The sequence below is a fragment of the Chaetodon auriga genome, chromosome 1 (assembly GCF_051107435.1).
Source record: "Chaetodon auriga isolate fChaAug3 chromosome 1, fChaAug3.hap1, whole genome shotgun sequence".
Taxonomy (NCBI): domain Eukaryota; kingdom Metazoa; phylum Chordata; class Actinopteri; order Chaetodontiformes; family Chaetodontidae; genus Chaetodon; species Chaetodon auriga.
The window spans coordinates 22,651,963-22,678,879 of record NC_135074.1 but is presented as its reverse complement, the minus strand read 5'-3'; the positions used below and the strand labels follow the sequence as shown (position 1 = coordinate 22,678,879).

General features: G+C 43.2%; 1 protein-coding gene across 1 annotated transcript in view; it reads left to right on the top strand.

Annotated features, from left to right (window-relative positions):
- The window catches only part of gpc5a (glypican 5a), a 121,250-nt gene that overhangs the window by 4,246 nt on the left and 90,087 nt on the right, over positions 1-26,917 (top strand). Inside the window, exons 3-6 of the mRNA XM_076730204.1 lie at positions 21,003-21,463; positions 21,556-21,789; positions 22,599-22,732; positions 22,873-22,998. Of these exons, the coding sequence (XP_076586319.1) occupies positions 21,003-21,463; positions 21,556-21,789; positions 22,599-22,732; positions 22,873-22,998 (955 nt within the window). The remainder of the gene's footprint in view (positions 1-21,002; positions 21,464-21,555; positions 21,790-22,598; positions 22,733-22,872; positions 22,999-26,917) is intronic.

Sequence of the window (26,917 nt, the reverse complement as noted above, 5' to 3'; positions counted from 1 at the left end):
GTGTGTGTATGTGTGTGTGTGTGTGTGTGTGTGTGTGTGTGTGTGTGCATGCAGTGAGGCTCCACATCAGAGCAAACAGAGCTGGGTCTGTCCTCCTTCCAGATCTACCACTACACTCTGATCTTGAGATTAGATAGGCTGGCTGTTCCTGCAGGAGACCCAGGAGGAGGCTGTCTGTCAGGGATGTGTACTGGGGCTTTTACTAATAGCCTTTCTTCCTGTTAAAGCTGTCCTGCTTTACTGTATCCTGATAAGAAACCCAAATCCTCACCTTTACTCTACTGGAATGCAGCAATCCCATCATAAACAAGCTGCAGTCCATCCCCGCATTTGTTTTCAACCTCTTGCTCTCATTGTTTTCCATTCCTGTCCGTCCTGTCACTCAGCACTGACTGACGTTTGACTTACAGGCAACGACTCGCCTCTGTCTGTGTGTTCTCCCTGCCCAGAGTGGGATGTTTCTCCCACTCTAGCTGATAGCTGTCATATGACGGCTGAAATGGGTAGGCAACAAATACAGAGCTTATGACTTGAATGTGCAGACATATCATTAGGCCAATTCCCTTTAACGATGCCTCTCGGTTTAAAGACGTGCTGTTATCCTCCTCCTAAACTCAAATGATTTATAGGAGAGTCGGGCATGATCACAGTGTTTTCGTTGCGGTTTGCAGGGGCAATGCCCGTTTTTTCTCGTCAGATGTTTGACTCAGGCTCTGATGTTGAGCTAAAATACTCAGCATTTATGATAATGTTTATGAAGCATGCCGCCTCTAAAATACTGTTAGCTTAGAGAAGTTGCAAACAGCCTTATGAAAGTTGTCGGAGTGTGTTTTTTTAAGGCAAATGTTACTGGAGTAAGGAATATTTTGAGTATTTTGTTGGAGACTGTTTCCAGCGGTGGGTTAAAACAGTGCTCTAATGAGTATTTACAGCGGGACAGAGTATGTGTCATTGACTCAAATGAAGGAACATGTTGGTCAGTGCAGTAATGTGGCTCACTGATGTGTTTTTAATAGTTTTTGGAAAACAATGGAGGACTTTGGCACAGAAAAAAACGGTAAGCTAAAGCTGCCTTAGCTACACAGGACAGTACTTTTTAGTTGGATCAGTTCATTGTTAGTTTTGGTCTTTTTGACAGGAATTGCACCAGTGACAGTCTAGGGGTTGATAGGATTGTCAGAAAAGGCTGCAGGAGCTGGAAGCTGTTAAAAAAGCCCTCACAAAATGAGCAGCGCTCACATGGTTTCATATGTGGAATGGCAGCCAGTTCACGCTCCTGCCAAACCAAACAGAGTTCCCTGTCAACATCGGCTCACATCAGTCAACAAACATTGGCGGCTGCTTCCAACATCCAGGCTGGATAATCCAAGTGGCAACAGACGCTCAGCAATTTAAGTCTCGTATTGGAGTCAAAGCAGCTGCATAACTGCTCTGAATATTACATTAAATCATTATGTCATGTTCGCAAGGTGTTTTTGTGATTTATTTAATCACCGTCCGACGTAGGGCTGCGGCTACGTGTTATTTTCATTACTGATTAATCTGGTGGTCATGTTCTGGATGTCTTTAATAATTGAATGGTCTCTAAAATTTAGTAAACTGCCCCTCAAAAGCCAGCAAACATTCACATTTGAGAAGCAGGAAGCAGAGCGGATACCATGTTTGGTATTTTTGCTTGAAAAATGACTTGAAACAGTTGCTTTCAGTTTTATGTTGATTGTCTAATGATAAACATATTCAGTGCATTTTGTTCCTCATAAAACATTTGCGAAGCTGATTTTTAACAGTTTAAGTCCCGAGTTGTTTACCGCCATGTTTATTGGTTGGCTTGCGTCTTCTTTGCTGATTTTGCTGGTGCATTACTTTGTTTGTTGCTGGGTTACTACCACCTGCTGTTGATCAGGGGACCAGCATGTGAAACACATTCGTTTGTGTGCACGATGCAAACGAAACAGGGACCCGCTCCGTAGCTCTATTAGTGGTCAAAAACTCCACAGGATAGCTTTAGCTGACTAATCCTTTGGGCTGTAATCCAAATAGATCTTCTATTGAAAGTTATCGGTCAGATCACTCATTGATCAATCATTACGACAAAATTGGTAAAAAGTGGTTTATGGTAATCAATTAATCTGCACATGAAAAACGTAAGTGTTCTTCTCCACCTGTTCAGTATTGTTTGTTCCTGTTGAGGTAAATCTGTGCTGATGAAAGCGGATACTCGTTCAAATATTGATGCAGACTTTTCGACTCACAGTCAGCAATATGTTTACACACACACACACAAACCATACACACACAGGCAGAGAGAGAGCCACCCACGTGGCATTGTTCTGCTTGGCCATAGAGGTTTTAAGAGCCTTTGTCACATGGAGAAAACACACTGTGGCACCATATGTATGGGAAGCACAGAGGGACAGAAATGTCTGGCAGGTTCTTAGCTCTTAACAGAGTGGAGGGGTAGAAGAGCTATTTTACTGTCCATGTGTGGGCATAAAAGAAACACAAGTCAAGCATTTAATCCATCTTTCCTGACTAGGAAGCGTTCAATTATGGTGAATTAATACGAGTGAATAGTTTGTTATTCATCTTGTGTGACTGCAAGGTTGTTTTCAGATTAAAATGGGAATGAAAATGGAAGTGGGAAAGGGCCAGCAACTTTTGCAGATCATCTTGAAATTGAAATAAAATTTTACATTCTGCTTCACCACAAAACACTTGTGCGGAATACAAGCTGGAAATAGACAGGAGGTGGGTGGGTTGGGGTTTTGCAGAAAAACAAGTCCCTTCGTTTTAGACTCCAAATGATTGGCAGCCTGTACTGTAATTTGAGAGACAACAGAGAACAAGCAGAGTGTGTAATGCATTACAACCACAGACAGGAAGAAGGATGAGTTAAAAGGGGGCAGGCTAATGTGGTCATTTGTTTTGTGCAAAGCCTTCAATTAGGCATCTTTATGTGATGTGGCTGAAGGCAGAGGGGGGATGAAGAAATTAGAGGAATGCAGATGGATAACAGTCTGAAACACTCAGGAGACACTGAGAAATTACACCAACCAATAAAATGCTATTTAAAATGTTTCTTTCCAGGGGGGCTTGATGCTCATATTTTTGGGCTTGTAATGGGCCACAGTTAAAAAAGAAATGTTCAAGGGCATCTTTTATGGAGAAAAAGCGCTCATACTTTAACATAATGAGTAACACAAATAAATGGAAACAAGCGCCAGAGCTGTTAATTATGAGTAAAGCATCAAAGCGCAGCTTATCCCACAGTAATGGTTCATTATAGCTTTTTCTTTTCTTCAGAGAAATGTCCTTAAATGAACCTGACCACTGCCTTTCAAGTCATTTCACAGCCAAAAGATAGCTGGGCAACTGGAGAGGGGAAAAATGGAAAGAATAAAGACGGAGCCGATGGCATGCTGTCAAGCAGACGTCCTTTGCGTCTTCCTGCACGTCACTTTCTTCTCCCCTCCTGCTCCTGGTCTGTCAGTAAGTCTCTCAGGATTGCATGTTTTCCTTCACCCGTTGTGGGGTTCCTGCATGTCGTCCACACAATGCACAAATATGCAGCCTGCTGAGCGGGGCTTCAGGGGAGAGTCTTTTTCATCTCATGCAGGTTTTTCTTACATCCATGGCAACCAACCTGTGCAATCCCAGCGCCCCGTGAGGCTGGAGTCAAATAAAACCCAGGAACCCACTATGAATCAGCTGTTAAATGCCTGACAGCGTGTCTGAGGAGGCGCATTCAAATCATAGCAAAACGGTCTGAGATCAGCAGATCAAAGGAATGCCTCCTCTGGGACAGGATTTGAGAAACTCTTTGGAAAGTAGTGTACTGCCTTGTGCTGACTACAAAACTGGAGGATTCTGTAAATAGTACAGTCAGTGTCCTTCCTTTTGTGGTGCAGAAAGCGAAGGATTTTGTCATAACTTGGTCCCAGTCAGTCATGGTCCAACTGGGCCTATAAACATATAAACTAGTAGTTTTGAATGTTCTGGCTTGTGACCCCCCTCAGAAGAATAGTTTGTAATTTTGAGAAATAGACTTTCTTGCAGGCCGTTAGATGAGAAGAGCGGAACCACTCTCACATCTGTCAGCAGTCATTTCCTTTAGCTTAGCATAAAGACTGGAAGCAGGGGGAAACAGCGAGCATGGCTCTGTCCACAGGTCATGAAATCCAGCCTAAAACTTGAAACATGAAGCATATTTGAGAAAATGAGACGATGGGAGGGTCGACACCGCTCTCATATCGGTTTGTTAAGTAATGACTTAGTCTGAAGATAGTTAGCCTAGCTTAGCATAAAGACTGGAAATAGAGGGAAACACCTAGCTTGGCTTTGTCCAAAGACAACAACATCCAGCAACCAGCAGGTTCAGAAACTCCAGAAGCACATTTCACAAAATGTCCAACTATTGCTGTGAAAGACTAGTTTGACATTCCGGGACGTGAGACGATGGGAAGACAGATACCACTATCATATCAGTTTGTTAAGCAGTGAGCTAGCCCAGGTGATTAGGTGATTAGCCTAGTTTAGACTGAAAGTGTGGAGGAACAGCTATCCTGGCTCAAATCCTCCTATCGACACATCACTCATTCACACACTATCTTGCTGGTTTAATCTATGCAGAAATGGAAAACGTGCGGTTGTGGCTTTGCAGGGAGTTACGTGCTATAAACATTTCTGTCTGTGCACACTGACCTTATTTACAGAGAATTTGTCAGACAACCAGCAGAGACTCAAACCCAGCTGCTGTCATTTCACATGTCAGTTTGTTTACATGAGGCACAATGGCTCAATTAGTGACATTTTGACGTGTTGGTAGGTGTATATTGTAGCCTTTGGACAGAGCCAGGCTAGCTGTTTCCCTCTGATTCCAGTCTTTATGCTGAGATTAGATAACCATCTCCTGGCTATCTCCAAATCCATGCATGCACAGACTTTAAAGTGTTTTCTATCTTTTTATCTCTTGATAAGAACACAAAATAGTGCATTTCTGAAAATGATTACCTTTTCCTGCTGTAAGAAGTCATTCTTACTTGTGCTGTATATTTCATGGTTAATCTGAAGGCAGAGCGTTAGTCAGTATGTTATGAGAGCAAAGGCAATAGAGAAAAGATAGCGTTCTTTTAATATCCCATAATTCACCTTCAAGCTTCTACCAATATTACATGACCTCTTGATGAGCACGTAGAGACCGGCAGTTGTAAATCTAATGCTGCTGTTTCTTGAATGTCTGTGGCATGATGCTGCTGTGGTCATTAACACTCTGTGGCTTGTGGGCTTCCTCACAGTCAGTGTCTCATTTTGGTTTCCAGCCTGGGAAGAAAAAACAGTGCTAGTCAACATGAGACCCAGGAATCCAGCAGACGCAGTTAGTCAGCCTTTGCTTTTTTTTTATTTGCCTGCGTCTAATTGTGAGCTACTGTTTTGTCAGGCACACAAATGGTGCTGATGAATGTAAGATCAAACAGCCAGGACAGAGTCAGGACCCAGTGCTGGTTTCGTTGAAGTGGAAAGCTCGTCTGTTGTTCTCATTACTTGCTATTTGCACTCATAAATGCTAATTGTGTTTCTGTTTACCGGCTTTGAAAGGATCCACTGCCCATCTTTTGCTCTTTGAATTGAAAAAGGGACATAGTTGAGTGGCAGTGGCCCCACAGCTTGACTGAGTGGAGACCACAATCAGCCATCAAATTAGAACAACTCACACTGTGCCAAACGAGGAGGTCTCAGTTGGGGGGGGGGTAAAGTTGTTTTGATTGCTGCTGATTAGACAGATGATGTTTTAAAGGTTTGTGCAGCAGAGTTTCCATTTCAGTGCATAAATCCTGGTTGTGTTAAGTCCAGTAAAGTAAGCACTCAGCCAGCTAACGCCCATAATGTCACCACAACATCCTGGGTTTGCATCCCATAAAAGAATATTTTTGATTTGATTGAAGAGTCAGAAAAGTAAGAAAGACATCATGCAAGAGACAGTAAGCAACTTCAACTCTGACCTTCAAGTGCGCTGCCGTCTGAGGCACATTACAACACTGGGACGTTTTATGTGTGACAAATCTGGCTGCTGAGAGTTCATTTTGTGCAGCCCAGTAATGTATCGCTGTACACCGATCAGGCCAGAGCTTATGTGCCATGAGTAAACCATATATCTACAGAATGTCAGCTTTTCATGAGCTTAGAAAAACAGCCTTTGTTCAGCCTTGTTTCTTATTTTTTTCAGCTGTGTTTTGACATTTAAATCTGAATGAATCCTCTATAGCTGCCTTTAGTTGAATGTGAACACTGTTTTGTTTGAAGAACTAAAAGAATGAATTTGTCTCATTATTTGAATCTATTTCAATGAATAACAAATTGTGTCTCTCTGATGTGATGTGCTTATGATCTACCTTACACATGTGTCGTTCAAAGCCTGACAAATCTATAAGTCCGACTTGAAGCCCCGAGAGGCAAGTATACACAGCAAATTTTCTTTGTGCTATTCAGGTCCTGACTGGAGACCATGCTACTCCTTACACCCAACGTGGTTTACACTCAACAACAACTGACACCACTACTGAGCTCCTGCTACTAGTGAAAAACATAAAAACACTCAAGACACATCTTATATTGATTATTAAAGGCCCAGTTAAAGCCAAAATCCACAGTACTTTTTGTTAAATCCTTGTTTATTTGTTTTGTCGAGCGTGTGAGACACTGAGTTCAGTGCAATGATCGCGGTTGGAGATGCTCTCGTTAATCTGCTGGTGAGAAGTTGAGATCAGGTTTGTGGCAATATCATCTAGCTGCATCACTATGAAAAATGGGACGCTGTGTAAAACATTAATAAAGCAGAACTTGCTAAACCTTTTTGACATATGCTCAATTGAAAACAGTACAAAGACAATGTCACCTCATCGTCATCCATTTTTCTAAATATCTGCTTATTCTGAATTTGATGCAGCAGCATGTTTCAAACAAGTTGGGACAGGAGCAACAAAAGACTGGGAAAGTTGTGGAATGCTCCAAAAACACCTGTTTGGAACATTCCACAGGTAAACAGGTTCATTGGTGACAGACTCAGTCGTTCACAGGCAGGGATGGAGCGAGGTTCACCGCTTCGTGAACACGTGATTGTATGAAGGATATTACTACATGTCAGTAAACACAGTTCATTTGCAAATCATTGCATTCTGTTTTTATTTGTTTCACGGAGCATCACGACGTCTGTGGAATCAGGTTTGTAGCTGCTTCAGAAATCTGAATGTTGCGTAAACACATTCTGTTTACTTTAATATTCCAGTGTGATCACCGGGCCGCTCTCCAGGGGATTTAGTGCAAAAAGTTGTTCTAAAAGCGGTGCTGCAGCAGCCACCACACTTACCTAACTGCTCCTTTGCATTCCACATTTCTCCAAGAATTTCAAGTTCAAAACTGTAATTTCTTACCAAGGACAGATATTGTGCTGTGACCAGCCCTGAGCAGCGCTGCATCACTGACTACAGTAACACAGTGTTCTCTTCCAGTAAACTTTCTATGTTGGTCACAAATTGGCTGCTCGCCTCAGTCAGGGGAAAATATGCAGCTTTTTATAGGACTCTGCATTTTAGGATCTTTTGTCTTGAAAATGAACATTCCCTACGTTAAATATCCCTCAAAAAACACCAGGCTGTGTCATACAGAGGCTGCTTTTTGTCTTATCTTGTCAAAAGTTACGTGACTGGTTATGGAAAAAAAAGACTTGATGCTACAAATACAAGTTTAGCATTAAGATTTGGAGCAAGCAGCATTGCAAACACAAAGTTGTAAAGCAATATGAGTAGTTTCTGTCTGTAAAATGACTGGAGGTTATCCACAGAATAGCTCTGTGGCTAAATGAAGATGTCTGTCTCTCAGTTGCTCGCTTGGTCCACCACTTTGGTCCAGACTGTAATATCTCAACAACCACGATGGATTGCTGTGAAATTTAATACAGACATGCACGATGCTCTAAGGATGAATCCGACTCACTTTGGTGACACTCCTGACATTTCCTTTAGCGCCACCAGCAGGTCAAAAGCTTTATCTATCCTGTGAAATATACAGAAAATTTTGTACTTATATTTATGGTCCTTAGACAATGAACCACCGTCGATCCCAGGACTTTTCCTCTCGGGCATAGTCGAGATTTGTGGTTTTGATTGAAATACACCTGCAGTGGACAGGTTTACTGTGACAGTCAGGACAGACATTCTTGTTCTCCTCTGGATAAATTAAAACATTGCTCATCCCATACAATTTCATCAAGTGCCATCAACACATAAATATTTCAATTCATCCTGTACTTTGTTTTATGACAAAATACCTGCAAAACATGACATTCCTGTAAACCTGATTAACAAATGTTAGCATACAGCCATGCTAGCATCACCATGGTAAGCATGATACGTGGTAAACATCAGTATTTTAGCATATTTATTGTGAGCATGTTAGCATGCTGACGTTCCACTAGCATGGCTGTGGACACCAGCATACCATTAGTCCATCCACAAAAATAAGTGCATCTTATTTGTGCATCTTGTTTGTGTGGGAAAGTTTGAATTCCAACAGTAAGCCACCAAGCAGGCCTGTGTGATGTGTGGTAAATACTTGCATAAAATGAATATATTGAGTGGTGGTTGGATTGGTTTGAAGGTTTCATTGGTTGATTCTCACAGCTGGCCTTCAAATCCTCTCTAACCTGCTCTCTGCTCCTTTGTGTGGGACCTTTCATTTATCAGACTCTTTGTCCACCGGGTCTACAGCCGTGCCGTCTTTGTTGTCACTCCTACAAGAGGAGTGTGAGAGTGTGCGTGCATTGGTGTGTGTGTGTGTGTGTGTGTGTGTGTGTGTGTGTGTGTGCGCCAGCCATTGCAGGGGCCTCTCCTCGAGACGTCCACAGAATTTGGGCTTGGCTTTGTGATTCAAGGCTGGACAGTTGATCCAGGGGAGGACAGAGGGTGAAAAAGAATGCGAAGAAGAAGAATGAGCGACTGACGGAGAGAAAGTTGGGAGGATGCCAGATTCTATTGAAAGTCTTTGCATAGCGTTTGAAGTCAGAGGATGAGGATTTAGAGGGAAGCAGGATTATTCAGAGTCAATACCCCTCAACAATCCAGGCGTTTGGGCTGCTGCAAAGAAACAACGTAGTCTGACCGACCACGGCTGTTTTTCCCCCCTGTCTCCTATTGCGGCTCCTGTGTCAGACATGCTGGTTAGCGTAGCGCTTCTCTAATCTTGTTATCGTTCTCTGTATTTACAGGAATTGTTCGACATTTTGTGGAATATTCACATTTGTTTTCTGGCAGGGAGTTAGATTGAACTGGACTGGAAACAGAGGGAAACAACTAGCCTAGCTCTGGCAAAGGTAGCAAAAAAAAAAAGCCTACTAGCACCTAGCATATTAATGCAACTAGCATTTTTTTTGTCTGGAAGCTGTGACTTCCTGGAATCGCTGCTGTTTGCCAGTCTAAGAAATAGTCTGGCACAAACCCACAAAACTGTGTTTTTTTGTTTGCTATTTGTGTGGATTAACCCATCAAGATTTAATGGGTTAATTAGTGAGCTTTGGAGGTGCTGATAGGAGAATTTTGTTACCTTACGCAGAACCAGATTAGCTGTTTCCAGCTATTATGCTAAGCTAACTGTCTGCTAGCTGTAGCTTCATATCTACCAGACAGACATGAGGATTGTGTCCAACTCTCTGACACAGAGCGAATAACTGTATTTCCTAAAATGTTTCACAATGACCTCGACGTGAACGTGTTTGTTTGCTGTACGTAGCATGTTGCCGAGCTCTCATTCTTCTCTTTCACGTTGTGTTTTTAATTTCATTTGAGGCTTTTGAAGCACAGAAACTTCAGGAGTGCAAGTAGCAGTTTTGTATTGTCTTTTTCCATAAGTAACGTTTTATGACCCAGCATCCTTATCTTTTGTTTCCCGAGAAACCCTTGAGAGCTTTTATAGTGTCAGACGTGGAGCTAATTGCTGACTCTCCATCATTCTGCGTGTGTGTGCTCAGTTTACTGTTGCTCAGGAGATCCAGTTCAGGTGACTCACTTCTTCAAATCCTGAAGCGCTGCTGTGTCCCAGAGGTGAACTTCGGCAGTCACGCGCACTGCCAACAGGAATACATACGGACGTCTTCTGTCTTACATTTTGTCTCTGTCTCTTTTGCATACACGCACACACACACACACACACACACACACACACACACACACACACACACACACACACAGAGCTGTAACCACTCACTGCATGGAGATGAGCCCTAAAAATACACACACTAGTCAGCACTTTACATTGTTTGTCTCCTGTGTGCCCGTTTGAAATGGAGATTTATGGCTTCTGGCTGTTGTCTTAGGGCCATTTTCTAGATTAGATGATACAGCACACTGCTGCTGAACAGGAGCCGTATCTTTATGACAGATTTACACAGTTTTTATTTCCTTTTAGAGATTTACATAGCATTGAGCTGCGTGGAGACCAGCGAGGTAATGTTCCAGTGCGATGTTTGTGCAGCAGAGCTGACTTATTTACAGCTGTTACAGCAGTGTAGAGCGAAGACTGAGCTGACACTCAGGACTTTCCACACAAACCATGTTACTTTGATTTGGTGGTATGTTAAGTAAATGGTTCAGGGCCATAATAGGCTCTTTTTCTGGAAGGAGACCTCAAGTGAAACCAAATCATTCTTTAAATAATTTAGATGTCCAGATGCAAAGGAAGGCTGTGCTCTCTCGCACATCAGGACATTTGACTGGGAAAAATGACGATATAACTGATACCAAGAGGAAACTGCTCACCACAAACACACTGCAGTCTTTATGAAAACATCACTGTGATTTTTTTTTTTTCCCTTCTTCCACATCACTCTTGGCATGTTTTACAGGATTGTGCTTCTCTGTTTCACTATAGTTGTTTGGAGAAGAGAAATCACTTCTTCTGTCAGTCTGACGGAAGGAAGTATTTCCTGAGTAAGGAAGGAGTCTCCAGGGATTAGTCTGTAGTCGTCTGGCCGATGAAATACTAAACATGGCAACACACAGCAACACACCAAGCCCACTGTCTGCTCCCACTCTCCCCTCTTCTTCTCTTCCGCCCTCATCCTGTCCTTCTCCCCTACATGGCAGATATAATGGCATAATTGAGCTGCTTATCACTCGTATCCTGACATGAGTGACAAATGAGTGTTGTTTTTACTGCTGGGAGTCCAGTGTCTGATGGCCGCTTCACAATCGCTGATGATAATGACTTTTCATTTTTCTGTAATTAGTTCAAAAGGGACAATTTTAGCATCACTTCAGTTTTTGTTCATCTTTTTACTTTGATGGTGATGTGACAGTTTTTACACGCAGGTTAGAAATAAGTTTTAAATAAGCTTCTTCACTCCTCTCAGGCTGGTTCGGAACTGCTTTTAAACTCCAGAAACTGCAGTAAAGAGTAAAATGGCTTTACTTGGTTTTTATTTTGTCATTAAACAGTAGATATCAGAGGCTTTCAAGACACGACATGACAGATAAGGACGCAAATGTCAAATATTAGGGTTAGAAACAGACAGTACAAAATGTGAAAAGATGAATCGATTCTGCAGAAAATCAAATGGCAACAATTAGACGATATTCATTAAGTCTATTCTCAAGTTAAAATGTTTTTTCTGGTCTCAGCTTCAAACATGAGGATTTTCTGCTTTTCTCTGATCGATGTCACTGTAAATCAATCAAAATGTGTATCAATCAAAAACTAATTGAGGGTAATCCATGATGTCAGTTATTGTCTGCCCTAAAATCAATGACACATCCAACGTCATGCAAACAACAGAGAGGCTGCTGTGTTTACTCCACACAGTCAACTAGATGAATAGTTGAGATATACAGATGTTTATCCTGGGTTTTACACACTGAATTAAAATGGCAGACAACGTCACCCCTCTCAGATCTCTATTAAGATGTAAATCTGTCGCTGTGAAGGAGAATCCAGAGAATCTGAATAACTTCAAATTTCACAGTAACAGAGGCAACATATTCAGCGTTTTCTTCCTTTTACCTTTTACCAAACCAGAGAACAATATTCAATTTTCCACTGAAACCTCTCGTTACTCGTAACCCCTGTATGAGCTCTAACAGAGAGGCTGTAATGGATGCCCTGATATAACTTCACTGCTGTCACTTTAACAAGCTTGCTTTGCAGGAGTGCTTCGTGCCACTCTGCATTCATGCACATCACACTCTTGATTAGGGGTTATTCTGACTAAGCTAATCAATAACGTAATGGCTCCCCTTTTGTAGGCCAGTCAACGAGGTGAAATTACACAGCTTACCACTTTCACACCCTTGAACCTTATGTTCCATATCATCTTCTCGTAAATCAAATGTAATTATCCAGTTCAGCAGGGTGATCACTGGCATGCTGTGTGCATTTGGCCCTGTTGGCTCCTTTGCAGACATCGAACAGCTCCCACAGGCCAGCCACAGGAAACCCTCAACAGCCTCACACAGAGCCACCTTTGAAAGCTAATGAAAGCTTTATTATGATATTATTATTTTCACTCTGCCTCTTAAAACTGTGGCAGCTCTCTCTGGTTCTGTGTATGTGTGTGTGTGTGTGTGTGTGTGTGTGTGTGTGTGTGTGTGGGGGGGGGGGGTTCTTAATGAGTCAACGGGTGCTAAACCTGACCTGTGTTTCTGCGCGTGCAGCATGTATAAAAGGATGTTTGACCTACACATATGAGACACACACACACACACACACACACACACACACACACACACATATACATTCTTTCCTACAAGAAGCACTCGTGCCCCACTTTATTGACCCCCTCTGCTTCTTTTCCTGAACGGCATATTAAAGGCTATGTTCACAGCGGAGCTCTGTGCTCTTTGAAGTGTTCAAGAGCTGCAACAGATCCTCAAATATTGACTTTTAAGCCTTGTGGAGGAAAGAGAGAGGAGCAGAGAGAGAAGAGAGGGAGAAGAAGGGGAGGAAAAAGGTACATGGACGGACAGACAGACAGAAGGGGAAGCGGCTTTTGTTGTAGTTCAGGTGGGTGCTGTCAGATTTCTGACAGGGGCTGAATTTACTAAGGCTAAATATGTGTTTTGCCAACTGTTAATGTATGTAGGGAGGAGCGTGTTTATTGATGTGGAGGAGGAAGTACACAGAGATAAGGGCTGATGGTAAGCTGAGCCTGACTCCAGGCAAAATAGATTAAAATGACTTACGGTCTTAATGTGCCTCTCCTCTCCCATCCCCTCCTCTCCTCTCCTTTCATTTCCTTTCTTTTCTTTTCCTTTACTTTCTTTACCTCTGCTTGTTTTCTTTCCTCTCATTCCCTACCCTTCTTCCCTTCATGCCGTCTTCCCTTTCTCCTCCTTTCTCCTCTCTGTGCTCCCTTCTTTTCCTTCCCTCTCCTCTCCCTATCTCCTGTCCTCTCCTTTCCTTTCTGCCCCCTCCTTTCCTTTTATCCTCTCCTTTGCTCTCCTTTCTTTCCTTCTTTCTTTTGCTTTCCCTTCCCTTCTCTTTCCCTCCTCTTTTCCTCTCCTCTCCTCTCCTGTTGGTTTTAACTAAATAAATCATATTTCACTGCCCTCCGTCCTTCTCTGAGAAACCCTGCTCCAGAACACGCTTCTGTAACACCTCTGAGCAGGCGACTGTTTTCAGTTTTAAAACAATGCCCCCTTTATGGGAACTGAAGACGGAAGGAAAAAGAAAACATCCCGGGGCTTTTTTAACTTTTCTCGGGAGCCTTTTTTCTCTGCCATCTGCAGGTCATGGTCAGTCTTGGCTGCTGGCAGAACAGTAATCCAAAAGGCGACACTATATGTGTTTCTCCCCCTCCTCATGCAAACATGCTCGCACATGCCCTAACACACACAAACACACACACACACACACACACACATACATAAAAGGCCCAGTTTCACTCTGTGGTTTGTCTATGAATCAGAGCAGGCAGGTACTCTGAGCTCACTCACGCACACTGAACAACACTTCACCACAATCTCCTGCTGAATCGAGGCAGTCTGCTGGGTTGTGTGCGTGTTTGTTTGTGTGTACAATGACGTTGTCTTGATGCAAGGCCTGATTTATTTGTCTTATCTGTTTTCTTGTCACGCTCGCTTCATGCATTCATCTGCTTTCTGAGCAGCCAGCGTGCTTGTCTTGTGTGTATCCAGGTATGGTTGACAGACACTTCCTCCGCTCAAACCCTGAAAAGCGCTGTGTTGTGTCGTGCGATAACGGAGCTCACAAACGAACATGCTTGACGTGCATGTGAAAATTTGTCATGCCTGAAAAGCTAAAATAAGATTATTTAAAACTCTTATCAAAACCCTGACAGAGCTGCATTCAGCGGGTTTTGGTGAATAAGTGCTTTAACAGTGTAAACCTGTACTTCTGCCTCTTGCAGAGATTACAGGAAGGTTTATTTTTACATGCTATATCCGGCAGTTTAAGAGTCTGTGAGTTTGTTAACATAACTCGCTCAGACCAGACCAGCTTCCAGTTTACAGCCTGAGTGGAAGGCACTTCAGGTATTAAAATATTCCTAATTTACCACCGGGGAAATCTGGCACACATTTTGAAGAATGGTGATTTATGCAGAGGCAAAGTGAAAGTAAATTCTTGATGTTTAGAATCTTGAAGGGAATAATCCTGTAGAAGTGCATACACCTAATTATATCCATCTATAATTCATATTTACCTTATAATTAGTACAAAATTACAAAATTGTTTCTGGAAAACAAGAACATTTATTGTGCTGCACTGTATTGGAAGACGCTTAAATCATCTGTTGCTCTATCGTACATCTTTTTGAGCCTTACAAATATCAGTGTTGGAGCATTTCATTTTTTTGTTAGCAACTACAAACATTTGTGCAGAAAACATTGTCATCAAACTCCATCCTGGAACAACAAAGCGTGCGGGTGCTCTTTCATCCTCTAATATCCCACAATGAAGACATAGTTTTGTGTTGACTGTACTGTCTGTGCCACCCTGCAAGTCATTGACTTTCATTGCGTGTCTTTTGCTCTGGGACGAGCTGAACCCACAGAGCCACTGACTCATCCTCTCTAGATGGAGAATGGCCTTTTCTGCAGCCTATCAGATGTCACTGGGCTCCTCTGTTGTGGTCACAGCCATTCAGAGAGGATGAATCACATTAATAAAAGCCATCTTTGCCTTGCTCAACAGCTCAGCTGAGGTCGGCTGGTGGCATTTGAGCGCTTGGAAACCTGGAAACACGGGAGGCTTCAAACAAAGTAGCTGATACTGAGGCGATCTGTTCACACGTGGCACCGCAGTATATAGTGCATCCACTGTATCAGCCATGCTTCTGCTTACTCTTTGAATGTGTGAGAGGGAGCAGGAGCTTTTGGTGTTTTTAAAATGATCTTCAGCTACAAAGACTCATCTTATCTCTCATCCCGCTGACTGATTCTTCTCTTCAATGACAAGTCTATGAATACACACACAGTAAGCAGTAAGCACTAAGCACAGGCTGGTTCATGCAGTATGTTAACAATACCTTCACAAATGCCTGTTAAGCAATTACATGTAATACAGCAAAGCCATTGTGATTTGTAAACCACATTCAATGGCCTTGACTCTGTGTTGTACTTACTTGCTCACTATTTTATATTTTCCATCACGGGGTAAATTATTCCCACACACGAGATGAAACTTACACGAAATCTATCTTGACCTTGTTATTAAAAAGCAGTTTATACTGTTTGAACGCGTTGTGCTTAGACCCACATTTCGCAGTTTGTAGGTGTTCAGCTGACACCCAGAGCAAATCAGGGTGACAGGCAGTGATAGAGGAGGAGGAGACGGTTGCACGCACATTCTGCAGTTAATCAATCCAATCAGTGAGTAACATGCTCTGGTATTTGAGCGTAAACAGGTGATATGAGTATATGGGAATGTGTATCTGCCACATAGGGACTGTTTTTGTGCTTTATGTAATCATTTTGAAATTCTCATATATTAATACTGTACCTCAAGTTTTCTGAGTGCAAGGCGAAAATCTGGATCCTGCAGTTGTTTTTGGAGATGGTTGGCAGAAGTTGGAGGGAGCATGAAACACATATTTGGTCGGCTTGAACAGGCGGATCTTGTTTTCTCCTGCTCAGCATCACACTGATCCAGTTTCCTGTGTATTAAAATGAAGAATGTCTCCCTCTGCTGGTGAAAGCGGCACTCTGCATGTTCTTATCAGTCCACATCCTCAACTGGCTGAGCCTGTGTGTGTTTGCACTAATTTTACCATGTATTATAGTCCTCATGGTGATTAATAATTGTCTTATATCTCTGTGTGATGTGTGATCTGCTGACTTTATTTTACTGTTGCCTCTCAAACCAGATGCAGAGGGACACACACACACACACACACACACACACACACACACACACACACACACACACACACACACAGAGGGAGATGGCATAATGAAGTGAAATAAAATATTTTTTTCTAGTTTAGTGCCAACTGCCAGAAGCCCTGACCTTAAGTGTAACTCATCTCTCTGTTTGCTACCCCTGTCACAGATAACCAGATCATCCTACATTAAAGAAAATGAGAAGTGCAGCAATTATAGGAGAAAGGAATAAAATGGGATCAAATTTAAAAGCCTTTTAGACATGGAGAAAAGCTCAGCCACTGAGGAATTTAACTGAAGGAGCTTTGTCATTGGTATATAATAGCCAATATATCTGGATGATGGCCAGCAATACCCAAGCTTTCAAGCATTAATTGTTCATGTATCATGTTCATTTAACATTGCCAGCAGGCAAAGGAGAAACCTGCACAGGTTGATGGGTGGCATGTTGTAATGGCTCTAAATGATGCGGAAGATTTAAAGTTCTGCATTATTTCCATAATTTCTGCAACATTTGTCAGAAATGGATACCATCCAAACCGGTTATATGTTCCTAACATCAAAACAGAATATGCTGAAATACGTTTTCAAAGAGTGAAGATAAATCCTACATGCATGCTAATTGGTTTAAGGTCTTTTCTTCTGTTCATATGCTAAAATATGGCATAAAATCCCACATCACATTAGAAATACTCCTCCTTTTTGCAGTTTAAGCATTTATGCAGGCATTTAATCTTCTGAACGAAAAGTGGAACTGTTAACCGAATCCTTCAACAACCAACCTCCGATCTCACCCCTTGAAATTCTTTATAACCAGCCTTTGTATATATTTAATTTTATTTTTTTGCTCTTTTCTACCAAATTCTGAGTGCCTTTTATGATTGTGCACTTTCAGCCCTCATATATACAGACTGTTTTGTTGAACAACCTTTTCGTTTTGCTGTTTTCTTGTTCTTTGTCTTCACTGTGTGGAACAGCAGCAGCTCAATAAGAATTCCAGATATTTCGTTAGCAAACGTTATCAACTACACACACACACTCACACACTCTCCACCGCTTCAACTCTTCACCTCGGATAAGTGTGATACCCACCATGTGTCCGGCTGCTAGCTCACTGAAGCAGACCAGACCCTCAGTAACAGCGTAAGAAGCCACTCCACAGTATGAGAGTGTTTTCTGTCATGCTGGCTCAGCCTCTTCTTGATGTTCCTCCCGCTGCCAGTAATGCAAACATGTCTGCTCTCCTCTTATCAGCCTGGTCATTGACACCCAGAACACACACAGGCGAACCAGGCACACTGTGGCATCCTCATTAGGCCTGTTTTTAACAGACGGAGCCCTCTTTAAAGTCATCAGAATGTTCCTGTAGTTATAGAACGATTTAGATTATTATAAGAAATATAAGGAATGTGTAAATGATGGCAGATCAATGGCCCAATCAGGGTTTAGCTTTATAAAGTTGATATGGTGAACATGTTAGGAAACAGTTGCTATTTACACAAGCAGCAAACACAGTCATGTTTGTGTCCACCTGAGAAAGTCCAACATCCAGTCTCCTTTTAGCTCCATTTTTGGTCTCTACCAGCTTCTAATTGAAATATCTGGCTTGTCAGCTGCTAAATGCTAAACTGTGCTTACCAGCTAGTTGCTAACTGTGTTTGTCTGCTGTTGCTGCTGGTGCTGAGTAGTTAGCATACGGTGTGTTTATTAAAGCTTTTTAGCTGAAAACAGCTGCCCAAAAGCAAGGTTGATGAGAGAAGTGAGTGTGAACCAAAACATTAAAGGTGCAAGCAGTAAATTTGCTGAGGGTTTGTCTGTAAGAGTGACCGATTTCCTGTAACGCTGTCATTTGACCCATTGTTAAAATAAAGAATATTGTTCGCAGCTTTAACATTTTTGGCTTCTTTCAGAGTGTCAGATCGGCTTGAATAATTCAGCCCTAAAGAAGAAAAAGACACACCTTCTTCTCGTCCTCCTCCTTCTAACTCTGCCGCATTGATCTTTCTCTTTTCCCCCTTTTTCCTCTCAGTGTGTTATCTCTGTCCTCAGGCTTACCCAGAGGCCTGGCCGCTGGTCTAGGCCTCTGAGTGAGAGACGCCGCTTCGCACTCTCCCTTTGGTGAAAAATAATGCCATTAAAAGTGCCTGGACAGCTACCAACTTCTTTGTGGGTGTTCCTCCGATACGGCAGACTACTTTAGACAGCGGAATTACTGATCAGCTTATTATCCATGCCTTTTTAAATTGGCCTTTAGGGATCTATAACGGGAAAATTGCTAAATGACTTGGTGGCAAGATGTACATCCTACCGGTGAGAGAGAGTAAACACAAATTTTGTTTAGCGCACAGATATTCGTTATGTGATTTGACAGGTGGGATTCATTAACTTCGAAATCTACTCTGGAACACCCCCCCACTCCCCAAAGCATGTGCTGTAATCCCTGTGGGACCCTTCATAACTCAGCTTCATACACCTGGCGGCTGTAATAATCTCTAGCTGTACTCTCTGTCTGCTCGTCTGTGAGCCTGTTTTCTGTCTCTGTCATTCACGCAGTCGCACACAAACGCAGCATCTGCACTTTCACCGCTGCCCCTCTCGTCTTTGCCATTCTTTACACATTCTCTCTCTGTTTTTCATGCCGCTCACTGACCAGAGTGCTTGCTGTGTAGGAGGCGCAGCTTCTTTTCACACGTCTTTGAGTCTTGTTAGACCCGTCACGTCCACGCGAGATCATTGAAGACCTGCGATCAGATTCAGATCCTGACGCCTCTGGATTTAATGCTGCCTGCTTGAGACGGCCAGCCCGCAGGCAAGTCAGGCCCCTCTCTGTTCCCCCTCGCAGTCGCCCTCTCCAGGGGGCTTTCGGTCAATCTTTCCATGTCGGTGCATATTGTACTGCACTCGACCGTCTAAGCCCTCATCACACTGGTTGCCCCCCCCTCAGGCTCTCAGCTCCAGGCCTTCACCCTGACTATTGGCTCACAACCCATGACAAGCACATGATGTGAGAGTGGCCATGGCTCAGGTATTAGCTGAGACAAACAGTGGAAAAATAAAGGGATAAGTGGCGAGCTGGCGAAGCATTTGTGCTGAGGTTATTCCCTCATGTCTGGCAAACATGTCGAGCTCACTCATCAGATTCTTCTATCATGTTTCGAGGAAATTAAACTGTAATGTGTAATATTGTAATATGTTATTCCTCTTTTGTAAAAATCTAATTCGATTAATTTAAAAGAGTTAAGTAATTAATGAAACATTATATAGGTTATTTTAAAATGTCTTGGTGTTACACTTCTTTCTCACTGTCACAACTATTAACATGAGGATGCACCATCTGATTCACTGGATTGGTGTCATTGCTGATACTAAACTTATTCAATGAATATATACTATATATTTTTACACCTATTGTTGGAGGGACCCTGAGAATGAATAATTTCATTGCCAGCTGCACTGTATTGGTTGTGCAATTGCTAATAAAGAACATGAAACTTGAACTGTGTCGTTGTCAAGCATCCAGTAGAGACTCTGCTCCTCGCTAAGCTAAGCTAGGCTAACTAATCTCCATCTCCAACTTTAGGCAAGCTTTCCCAAAATGTCCAGCTCTTTCTTTAACTGCACTTCACTCTACATTTTGCACCGACCTCAGTGGAAACAAGCTTTTATTTCTGTCCTCAAATGTTTTTGGCACACCTGGAGGTTTTTTTCCCCTGACGCGACTGCTGGACGCCATAATCCGACATTATCTGTACACTTTCCCAAATAACCGCTCCTGTAACACACACATGGAAACACACTGGTAAGCAAAACTAAATACTGCTTACAGCGCCGGGTACACTGCTGTGACAGACAAAAGAGCAACTGCGTGATCTGCTTTAGCCTCCTGATGCAGCGGCCCGAGCATTAGAGTCCGTCAGACAGAAATGTTTTCTGGAGTGGAGCTTCGCAGAATTTGCTTGACATTTACTTTCATGGTGATAAAAAATTCATGAGCGGGAGAATCATGTGCTGAGGATAGTGAGTTCATGTTTTTAGGCTGAAAGTGAGCATCTTAGCCTTCTAAAGCACGGGGGCAGACATGATGCCAAGTGCGTGTGTGTTTTATAATTGGTTATTTGGAGGAATTACTTTATGAGGATATTCTCAATCCCTCCTGTCTCTCTTAACCTTTCTTCTCCCTCATTTCAGTCTCTTTACCTCTGCCTCTCTCCCATCTCTGTTTTATCCACTCGTTCTCACTCCTAGAACTCCCATGGCATGAGGAGTCTTTCCCTCCTTGCACTGTCACCACTCATGCTGCTTTGGTAGAAGTGGTTGGTTTATTAAAACACTATATATAGCCTGCTGTGGCTCTGTTCATATTATATCGCTTCTATTATACTGCTTCCCTGAAGCTCGACAAGGCCACTGTATTGAATACTGCCTTGTTCATATGACAGCACAGGAGTTTCAGCCTTGTGTTAGCAGGTAGAGAATATTTAGGCCTTCAGTTTTCGGTCAGCAAGGCCAACTTAACTTTGAAGGGAGATCAAGATGAGCATGTGTTGAATTGTGCTGCAGCCCCTCTCTAACCCTCTGTGTTTCGATCTTTATTTCTCTCTCCTGCTGTCCACCCCGCAGACACCTTTGAAGTCCTGATGAGGCAGGCGGAGAATCACACTAATGTCGTTCTCCAGGAGTCGTACCGCAACATGGCTGATCAGGCCATGGGCCCCGTGCGGGAACTCTTCACCGATATCGGCCTTTTCCTGCTTGGGTCTGAGCTCAACGTTGATGACTTAGTACAGCGATTCTTCGACGCCCTCTTCCCGCTGGTCTACAACCACCTCATCAACCCAGGCCTCAGCGATATATCACCAGGCTACGCGGAATGCGTGAGGTCCTCCAGCCGTGACGTGAGACCGTTTGGTGGGACGCCTGGCCTCCTGGCTGATCAAATCGCTCGCTCTGGGGTCTCCGGGAAGCTTCTACTTCAGGCGCTGCACCTCGGCATTGAGGTCATCAATACCACAGACCACTTACAGCTGAGCCGTGAGTGCAGACGGGCCCTGCTCAAGATGCATTACTGTCCTCACTGTCAGGTATGGGTGCATGTCTTTGAAGTGAGTTTATCGATCTGAATTAATGAAAGGCTTCTCCAGCATCTCTGATCCCAAAGTAATTTGCTTCACAGGGCTTCACCCAGTCCAAGCCCTGCATGGGTTACTGCCTCAACGTGATGCGGGGCTGTTTGGCGAGCATGGCAGAGATTGACACCCACTGGAGGGAGTTTGTTCGCTCGCTTGAGGGCCTGTCTGCACGGATCCATGGACCTCAGGATTTTGAGCAAGTGCTTCTGGGAGTTCACACGATGCTCCACGATGCTGTCGAACATGCTCAGAAAAACGGACCCCGCCTCTCAGCGCAGGTCAGGTCATATTTGAGCAGAGATTTGGTATTTTTCAGGGTGGTAGGCTTGCGGCTGTGTGGGATTTGAAAACCAGTATCCCCAGTAAATCTGAAATGCTTTATCCTTTATCTGCCCTTCTCCCACTTACCCTCGCAGTGAGTCCTGCAGAGATTTTTATTCTGAGTTACACTGCTATTCCAGCTGTTGGCTCCGTGTCAGATAGGTATGTGGTGTGGAGACAGAAGATAAATTGCTTGCAATTGCTCGCACCACACACAACAGGTTAGTCAGACCAGACAGACCATAACTCTCCAGAAATACATCCATGTGGGGAGCTCCAAGGCGTCACAACCTTAATGGTTTAACTGGCAGGCAGAGAAGCATTCAGGCCAAATCCGGAGTGTCAGGAGCCGCCCCTGGACTTGGACTCAAACTACAAAGTCTTTATCAATAAAACAGAAAATTCAGAGAACTCCAACCATAAAGTATTAACATGAAACTTTCTGTCCACATTATGTTATTCCTTGTGAAGTGAATTCCTCAGAAACTTCTTGAACTACAGTCTTTCCTGTTCTGACGGAGACACCACAGCTCCATCTAGTGGATGTCCAGTGTCACTGCTGTTTGATCAGATGCACATGCAGTACTTTCAGAAATGGGAGATGACAGGCTTGGCTGCACTAATGGCTTTAGTATAAACAGCTGTCGGTCAGACATCTAAAATAAGGCTTATTTGTCATGCACCAGTACAGTTTAACAAGATTTAAAATGCATGTTTCTCTCTCAGTGTTTAGACTTAAATTTGTGTCTGTCTCACTGGGTAATAGGTGCACAAACTGTGTGGCCCACCGAGCAGGAAGCCTGCACAGTCAGTCAGCATCCAGCACAGCAGCAGCAAAGAATCCATCCCTCTTAAAGCTGTTGTCAGAGCATCAGGAGACTCGCTCGCTGTCAGGAGAAGGTGAGTCAGTGAAATATGACAAAAGTGTGCATGGAAAGAAAGTCATTTTCTCACTTGAGTTCATTAAATCTGCATTTAATATGTAGATTGCTGTGCTAAAAGTTGATTATCTGCGTGCCTGCATGTTGCCTCTTTTCCAGGGACTTCCTGAACAGTCTGCGTCTCTACCGTACGTACTATGGTGGCCTGGCGGATCAGCTGTGTGTGAGTGAGCTGGCCTCTGGTGACGGGCTGTCCTGCTGGAATGGAACCAGCATTGTAAAAAGGTTGGTTTTAAAGAGGTCAATAATACAGATGGGTGACAAATGCAATAAAACCACCATCCAGTGGCTTAATAAGGTAAGGAGCCACCACAAGTCCTCCAGACAGCATCAATGCTTCTTTGGAAAGATTCTCAAGGTCTCTGAAACTTTGTTGGAGAGACGAACAGCATGGCCTTCAGGCAATACTACATCTCTTTTATGCCGCTCTGAGTTAGCTCTGGAGTAGAGATGATCTTTTGTTTTGTGTGTGCAGTTCATGAAATGGCTAGCAAACGCTGAAGTGTATGAAAAATCATCCTTTCACTTCCCTCCATTCAAAATATTTTGCTTATCGTTACTTGTGAATGTTTGACCTTCGCTCTGGATGTGAGGAGAATGTGATGAGTAATCTGCTGCAGGAGGAAAGTTTCTCTCTGCTGACCTTGAACCTGAGTTGAAGATGCGTACGTAGGAGCATGATTTTGTGACATTACAACTAGTCTGGAAGCCAGTCGTGGTCTAATATGCAGCTTATACACTTGAGCATACGCTGCGGGTGAACTTTTCAGTGAAGTCATAGACATGTGGCCTCCAGCATTGTTGTAATCAGGGTTGTATTGGATGTGGAATTAAGCCTCCATCTCTGTTAGTCTCTTAGTCATTGCTATTAAACAAATGTTGATGTGGCAGAGATCTGGTTTCTGGTTCACTATAACTAAACCCTGGTTCTTTGGGTCCAGACCTATCTGGAACTTTAACTTCTTGAAAACCTCCCCATATTCTGCTGGCAGACAGACGAGCAATTAAACTAGCTAACAAGGGGGAAAAACAAACCTTGGCAGAGCACCTTTGAACAACCGTGTAACACTTTCAACCCGACACAAGTCTGAATTGAATGCCGCCAGATTAAAATAGAAGCTGCGACAGCGGAAGGTGAAACACACACACAGAGAGGGACAGAGAGATGCTCCTCTTGTACTGCCAAAGATCAGTCTAATAAATGAATTATCGCAGGCATTGTCTCTTAAAAGAAACTAAGAAACATTTTGATTGAGCCCGTTCTACTCTAAGTTACTGAGGAGATTCTGCTCTGCTCAGATCGATCTATGAAAACACACACAGTATACGTCCATCGCTCTTTCGTGCTAGCTGCGTGCTCGTGTTGAGTGTTACAAAACAAGCAGCAGAAATTCGGCTCTCGGATGAAGTTAAATGATGTGAAAACGTATCCGGGAGAAGTGGATTCGCTGTGAGAAGTGGAGCAGAGTGCCCCTTCATGCTCATGATGGTCGTTAACTAAAGCTTCAACGGCATGTTTGAAAATCCATCCTATGTGAGAAAACAGTCTTATTCCTTCATCTCTCTCCCTCTGCCTCACCCTCTCTCTCTCCTGTCACTTTAACAGATAGATGAAGCCACCAGTGTTATGTTCTCCATGTCTGAAAAGAGCTTTAGTTTGCATAAAGCTACAGGTTTTCTCACTGCATGACCCTGGCACACACACACACACACACACACACACACACACACACGCTCATATACTGTATATACATACAGTACAAACAAGCCGACACCGATGTAGAATTATTCTATTATCTGATAGCGCTCACAGACATAGATCTCGGATATGAATGGTTATGAACTGGAGCAGACAAACTGGCCTCTTTCATAGTATCTGTCAGCGGCCTTGTCTCCATTACATCACAGCTCTCCATCTTACCCGCGCTGTCATCACTCAAGGACCCCCTCATATATTCTCAGTCTGTGGTTGTTCCTCTTAACTGTCAGCTGCTGTCAGCACAGTAGAAATGGCAAGTGGGCCCGTTTTTCAAACTATGGTGAGGTTGGAGTTGCCAGTTTGGGTTAGACGGTCCATTGTAAAGGAATGACAGCCTAGTTGAGATTGTTTCACAGCAGCTGTGTGAAGGTGAGAAAGACGGAGAGGGGGTGGGACGGGGAGGGAGATGGGGTCTTTGACAGCCCTTTTAGCATCTCTGAGTGTCAAGGTTAGGTTTTATTCTGGTATTGTCAATTTACTTGTTTTATCTTTTGTTATTTTCCAGCATAAAACCTCAAGTTTCCATTACAAAGGAGGCAGCCAACTCTGACAATAGAGATGTATCTTATGTGCAGGAGAAAGAGGCAGGCCAGCAGGCTGCAAAGTGTCGATCATCTCTGCCAGCAGCCTCTCAGAAATGTTTATGGTTTGTGGGGCCTCTCTCAGCTCTTTAACCCTCCTTCCTCTTTTCCTCATTCACACTTCTTGATAGGGACTCATTCACCTCAGGTCCCCTCGCAGGCTTTCATTTTGATTCGGTCATTATTAAAAAAAATAGAGGAGGAAAGCTGAGGAATTGAGAGACATTAAGTTTCTGGGGAGACGCGTGTCTGAGGAGACTATCGAGCCGAGTCCCTGCAGCTGAGTGGGCTTCCTGCAGATCTACAGCCCTGTGCTGCTTTCTATTAGCCTAGAACCATAGATGAGTGGCTGGGAGTCAACACAAGCTGAGACAGAAGCAATAAATAACCTCCTGCCTACGGGTCATAACCCAACATCCACTGAGAGAGAGGGGAATAAAACTCGCTGCCGGATGGTGGCTGATTTACAGAAGCTTATCGAGGCCTCAGAGACCTTAAACGATTGGTTCAGTTGCTCTCTCTGTGCGTGTGTGTGTGTCTGAAGCTGCACATTTGAATGTGTGCGGATGGCTTTTATAACAGCTCTTTGTGCGTGCTGACGCAGATTTAAAGAAGTAGTGAGTTGCTCCAGAGCTTTGTCTTATTTAATATATTAATTTTAACTGGGATGAGTGCAAAAAAAAAAAAACAACATGACACAGGAGCCGGAGATTTGAGGGAGATTTAATGCACGTCCCCATCTGGGTCCCCGGTATACAAAAAGATAAAGAACAATCCGATAAGATCGTAGAGGAAGAACACAAGCAGCTTTCATCTCAATGTCTTTGTGAATGTAGATGATGGGGTCCTGCTTCAGGGGAGATTTGATAAACACGTTTTTTCTGTCTGTCTCTTTCCATCTCCCGGTTTAGTCCCTCGCACTGGGAGGAAAGTCCAAAAGACTGGACATTAAATTTTCTGATTGGTATTATGGGTTATTAGCAGTTTTGTCATCTTTTGTGACAGATAATGTTACCTGAAATAATCCCACAATGAGTCTCTGTATTGCGCTGAAGCAATGCGCAGGCTGCTGAGGTATTACTGTGCTCCCAGCAAGAATACAAAATGATATGCTAAATAACAGAAAAAACAAGATTCAATTCACAATACCTGCAGAACAAATCACATCAGATATTTCTGCTGTTTTGCTCCAGGATGTCATAACAAGATTTGTGCATAGTGGGGCTGGATGTGACACCTCAATGCTATTTTGATCAGAAATGTGTCTGTTAAGTCCCAAAAGTTGGTGTCTAATGCCTTGTGAGAGTTGCATACTTATTATTTCCTGTTTCAAAGCTTCATTTTGCCAAATTTAGAGAGATATCGAGATGCGTGGCTGCTTATATTGACACAACAAACCAACAGCAAACAAGCCATTAACACAATGACAATTATCATCTTTTGGCTTGTTTATTAGATTTTTGGGGAAATAGCCATCTCTGTAGCTGCTAAACGCTCCACTGTGTCCACCAGCTAGTCGCTAACTGTGTCTGTCTGCCGTTTGAGCAGGTCGGGCACAGTGGGATTTTAGAGCTTTTTAAGCTGGAAACAACTGCCTGCTGTGGCTAAAAACAACACCGGTGAGAGTGGACAAAAACATTAAAGTTGCAGGCCACAAAGTCAATTAATTTAAAGATGCTAAAAAGCTTTGTTGAGCTGAGGGGAAAATGCAGAGGTGATGTTTTTCTGGGGGTTCATCTTTATGAGCAACTCCTTTCACATATAAGTTCTCATGAATATACAAATATTGACTATAGACGCTTTA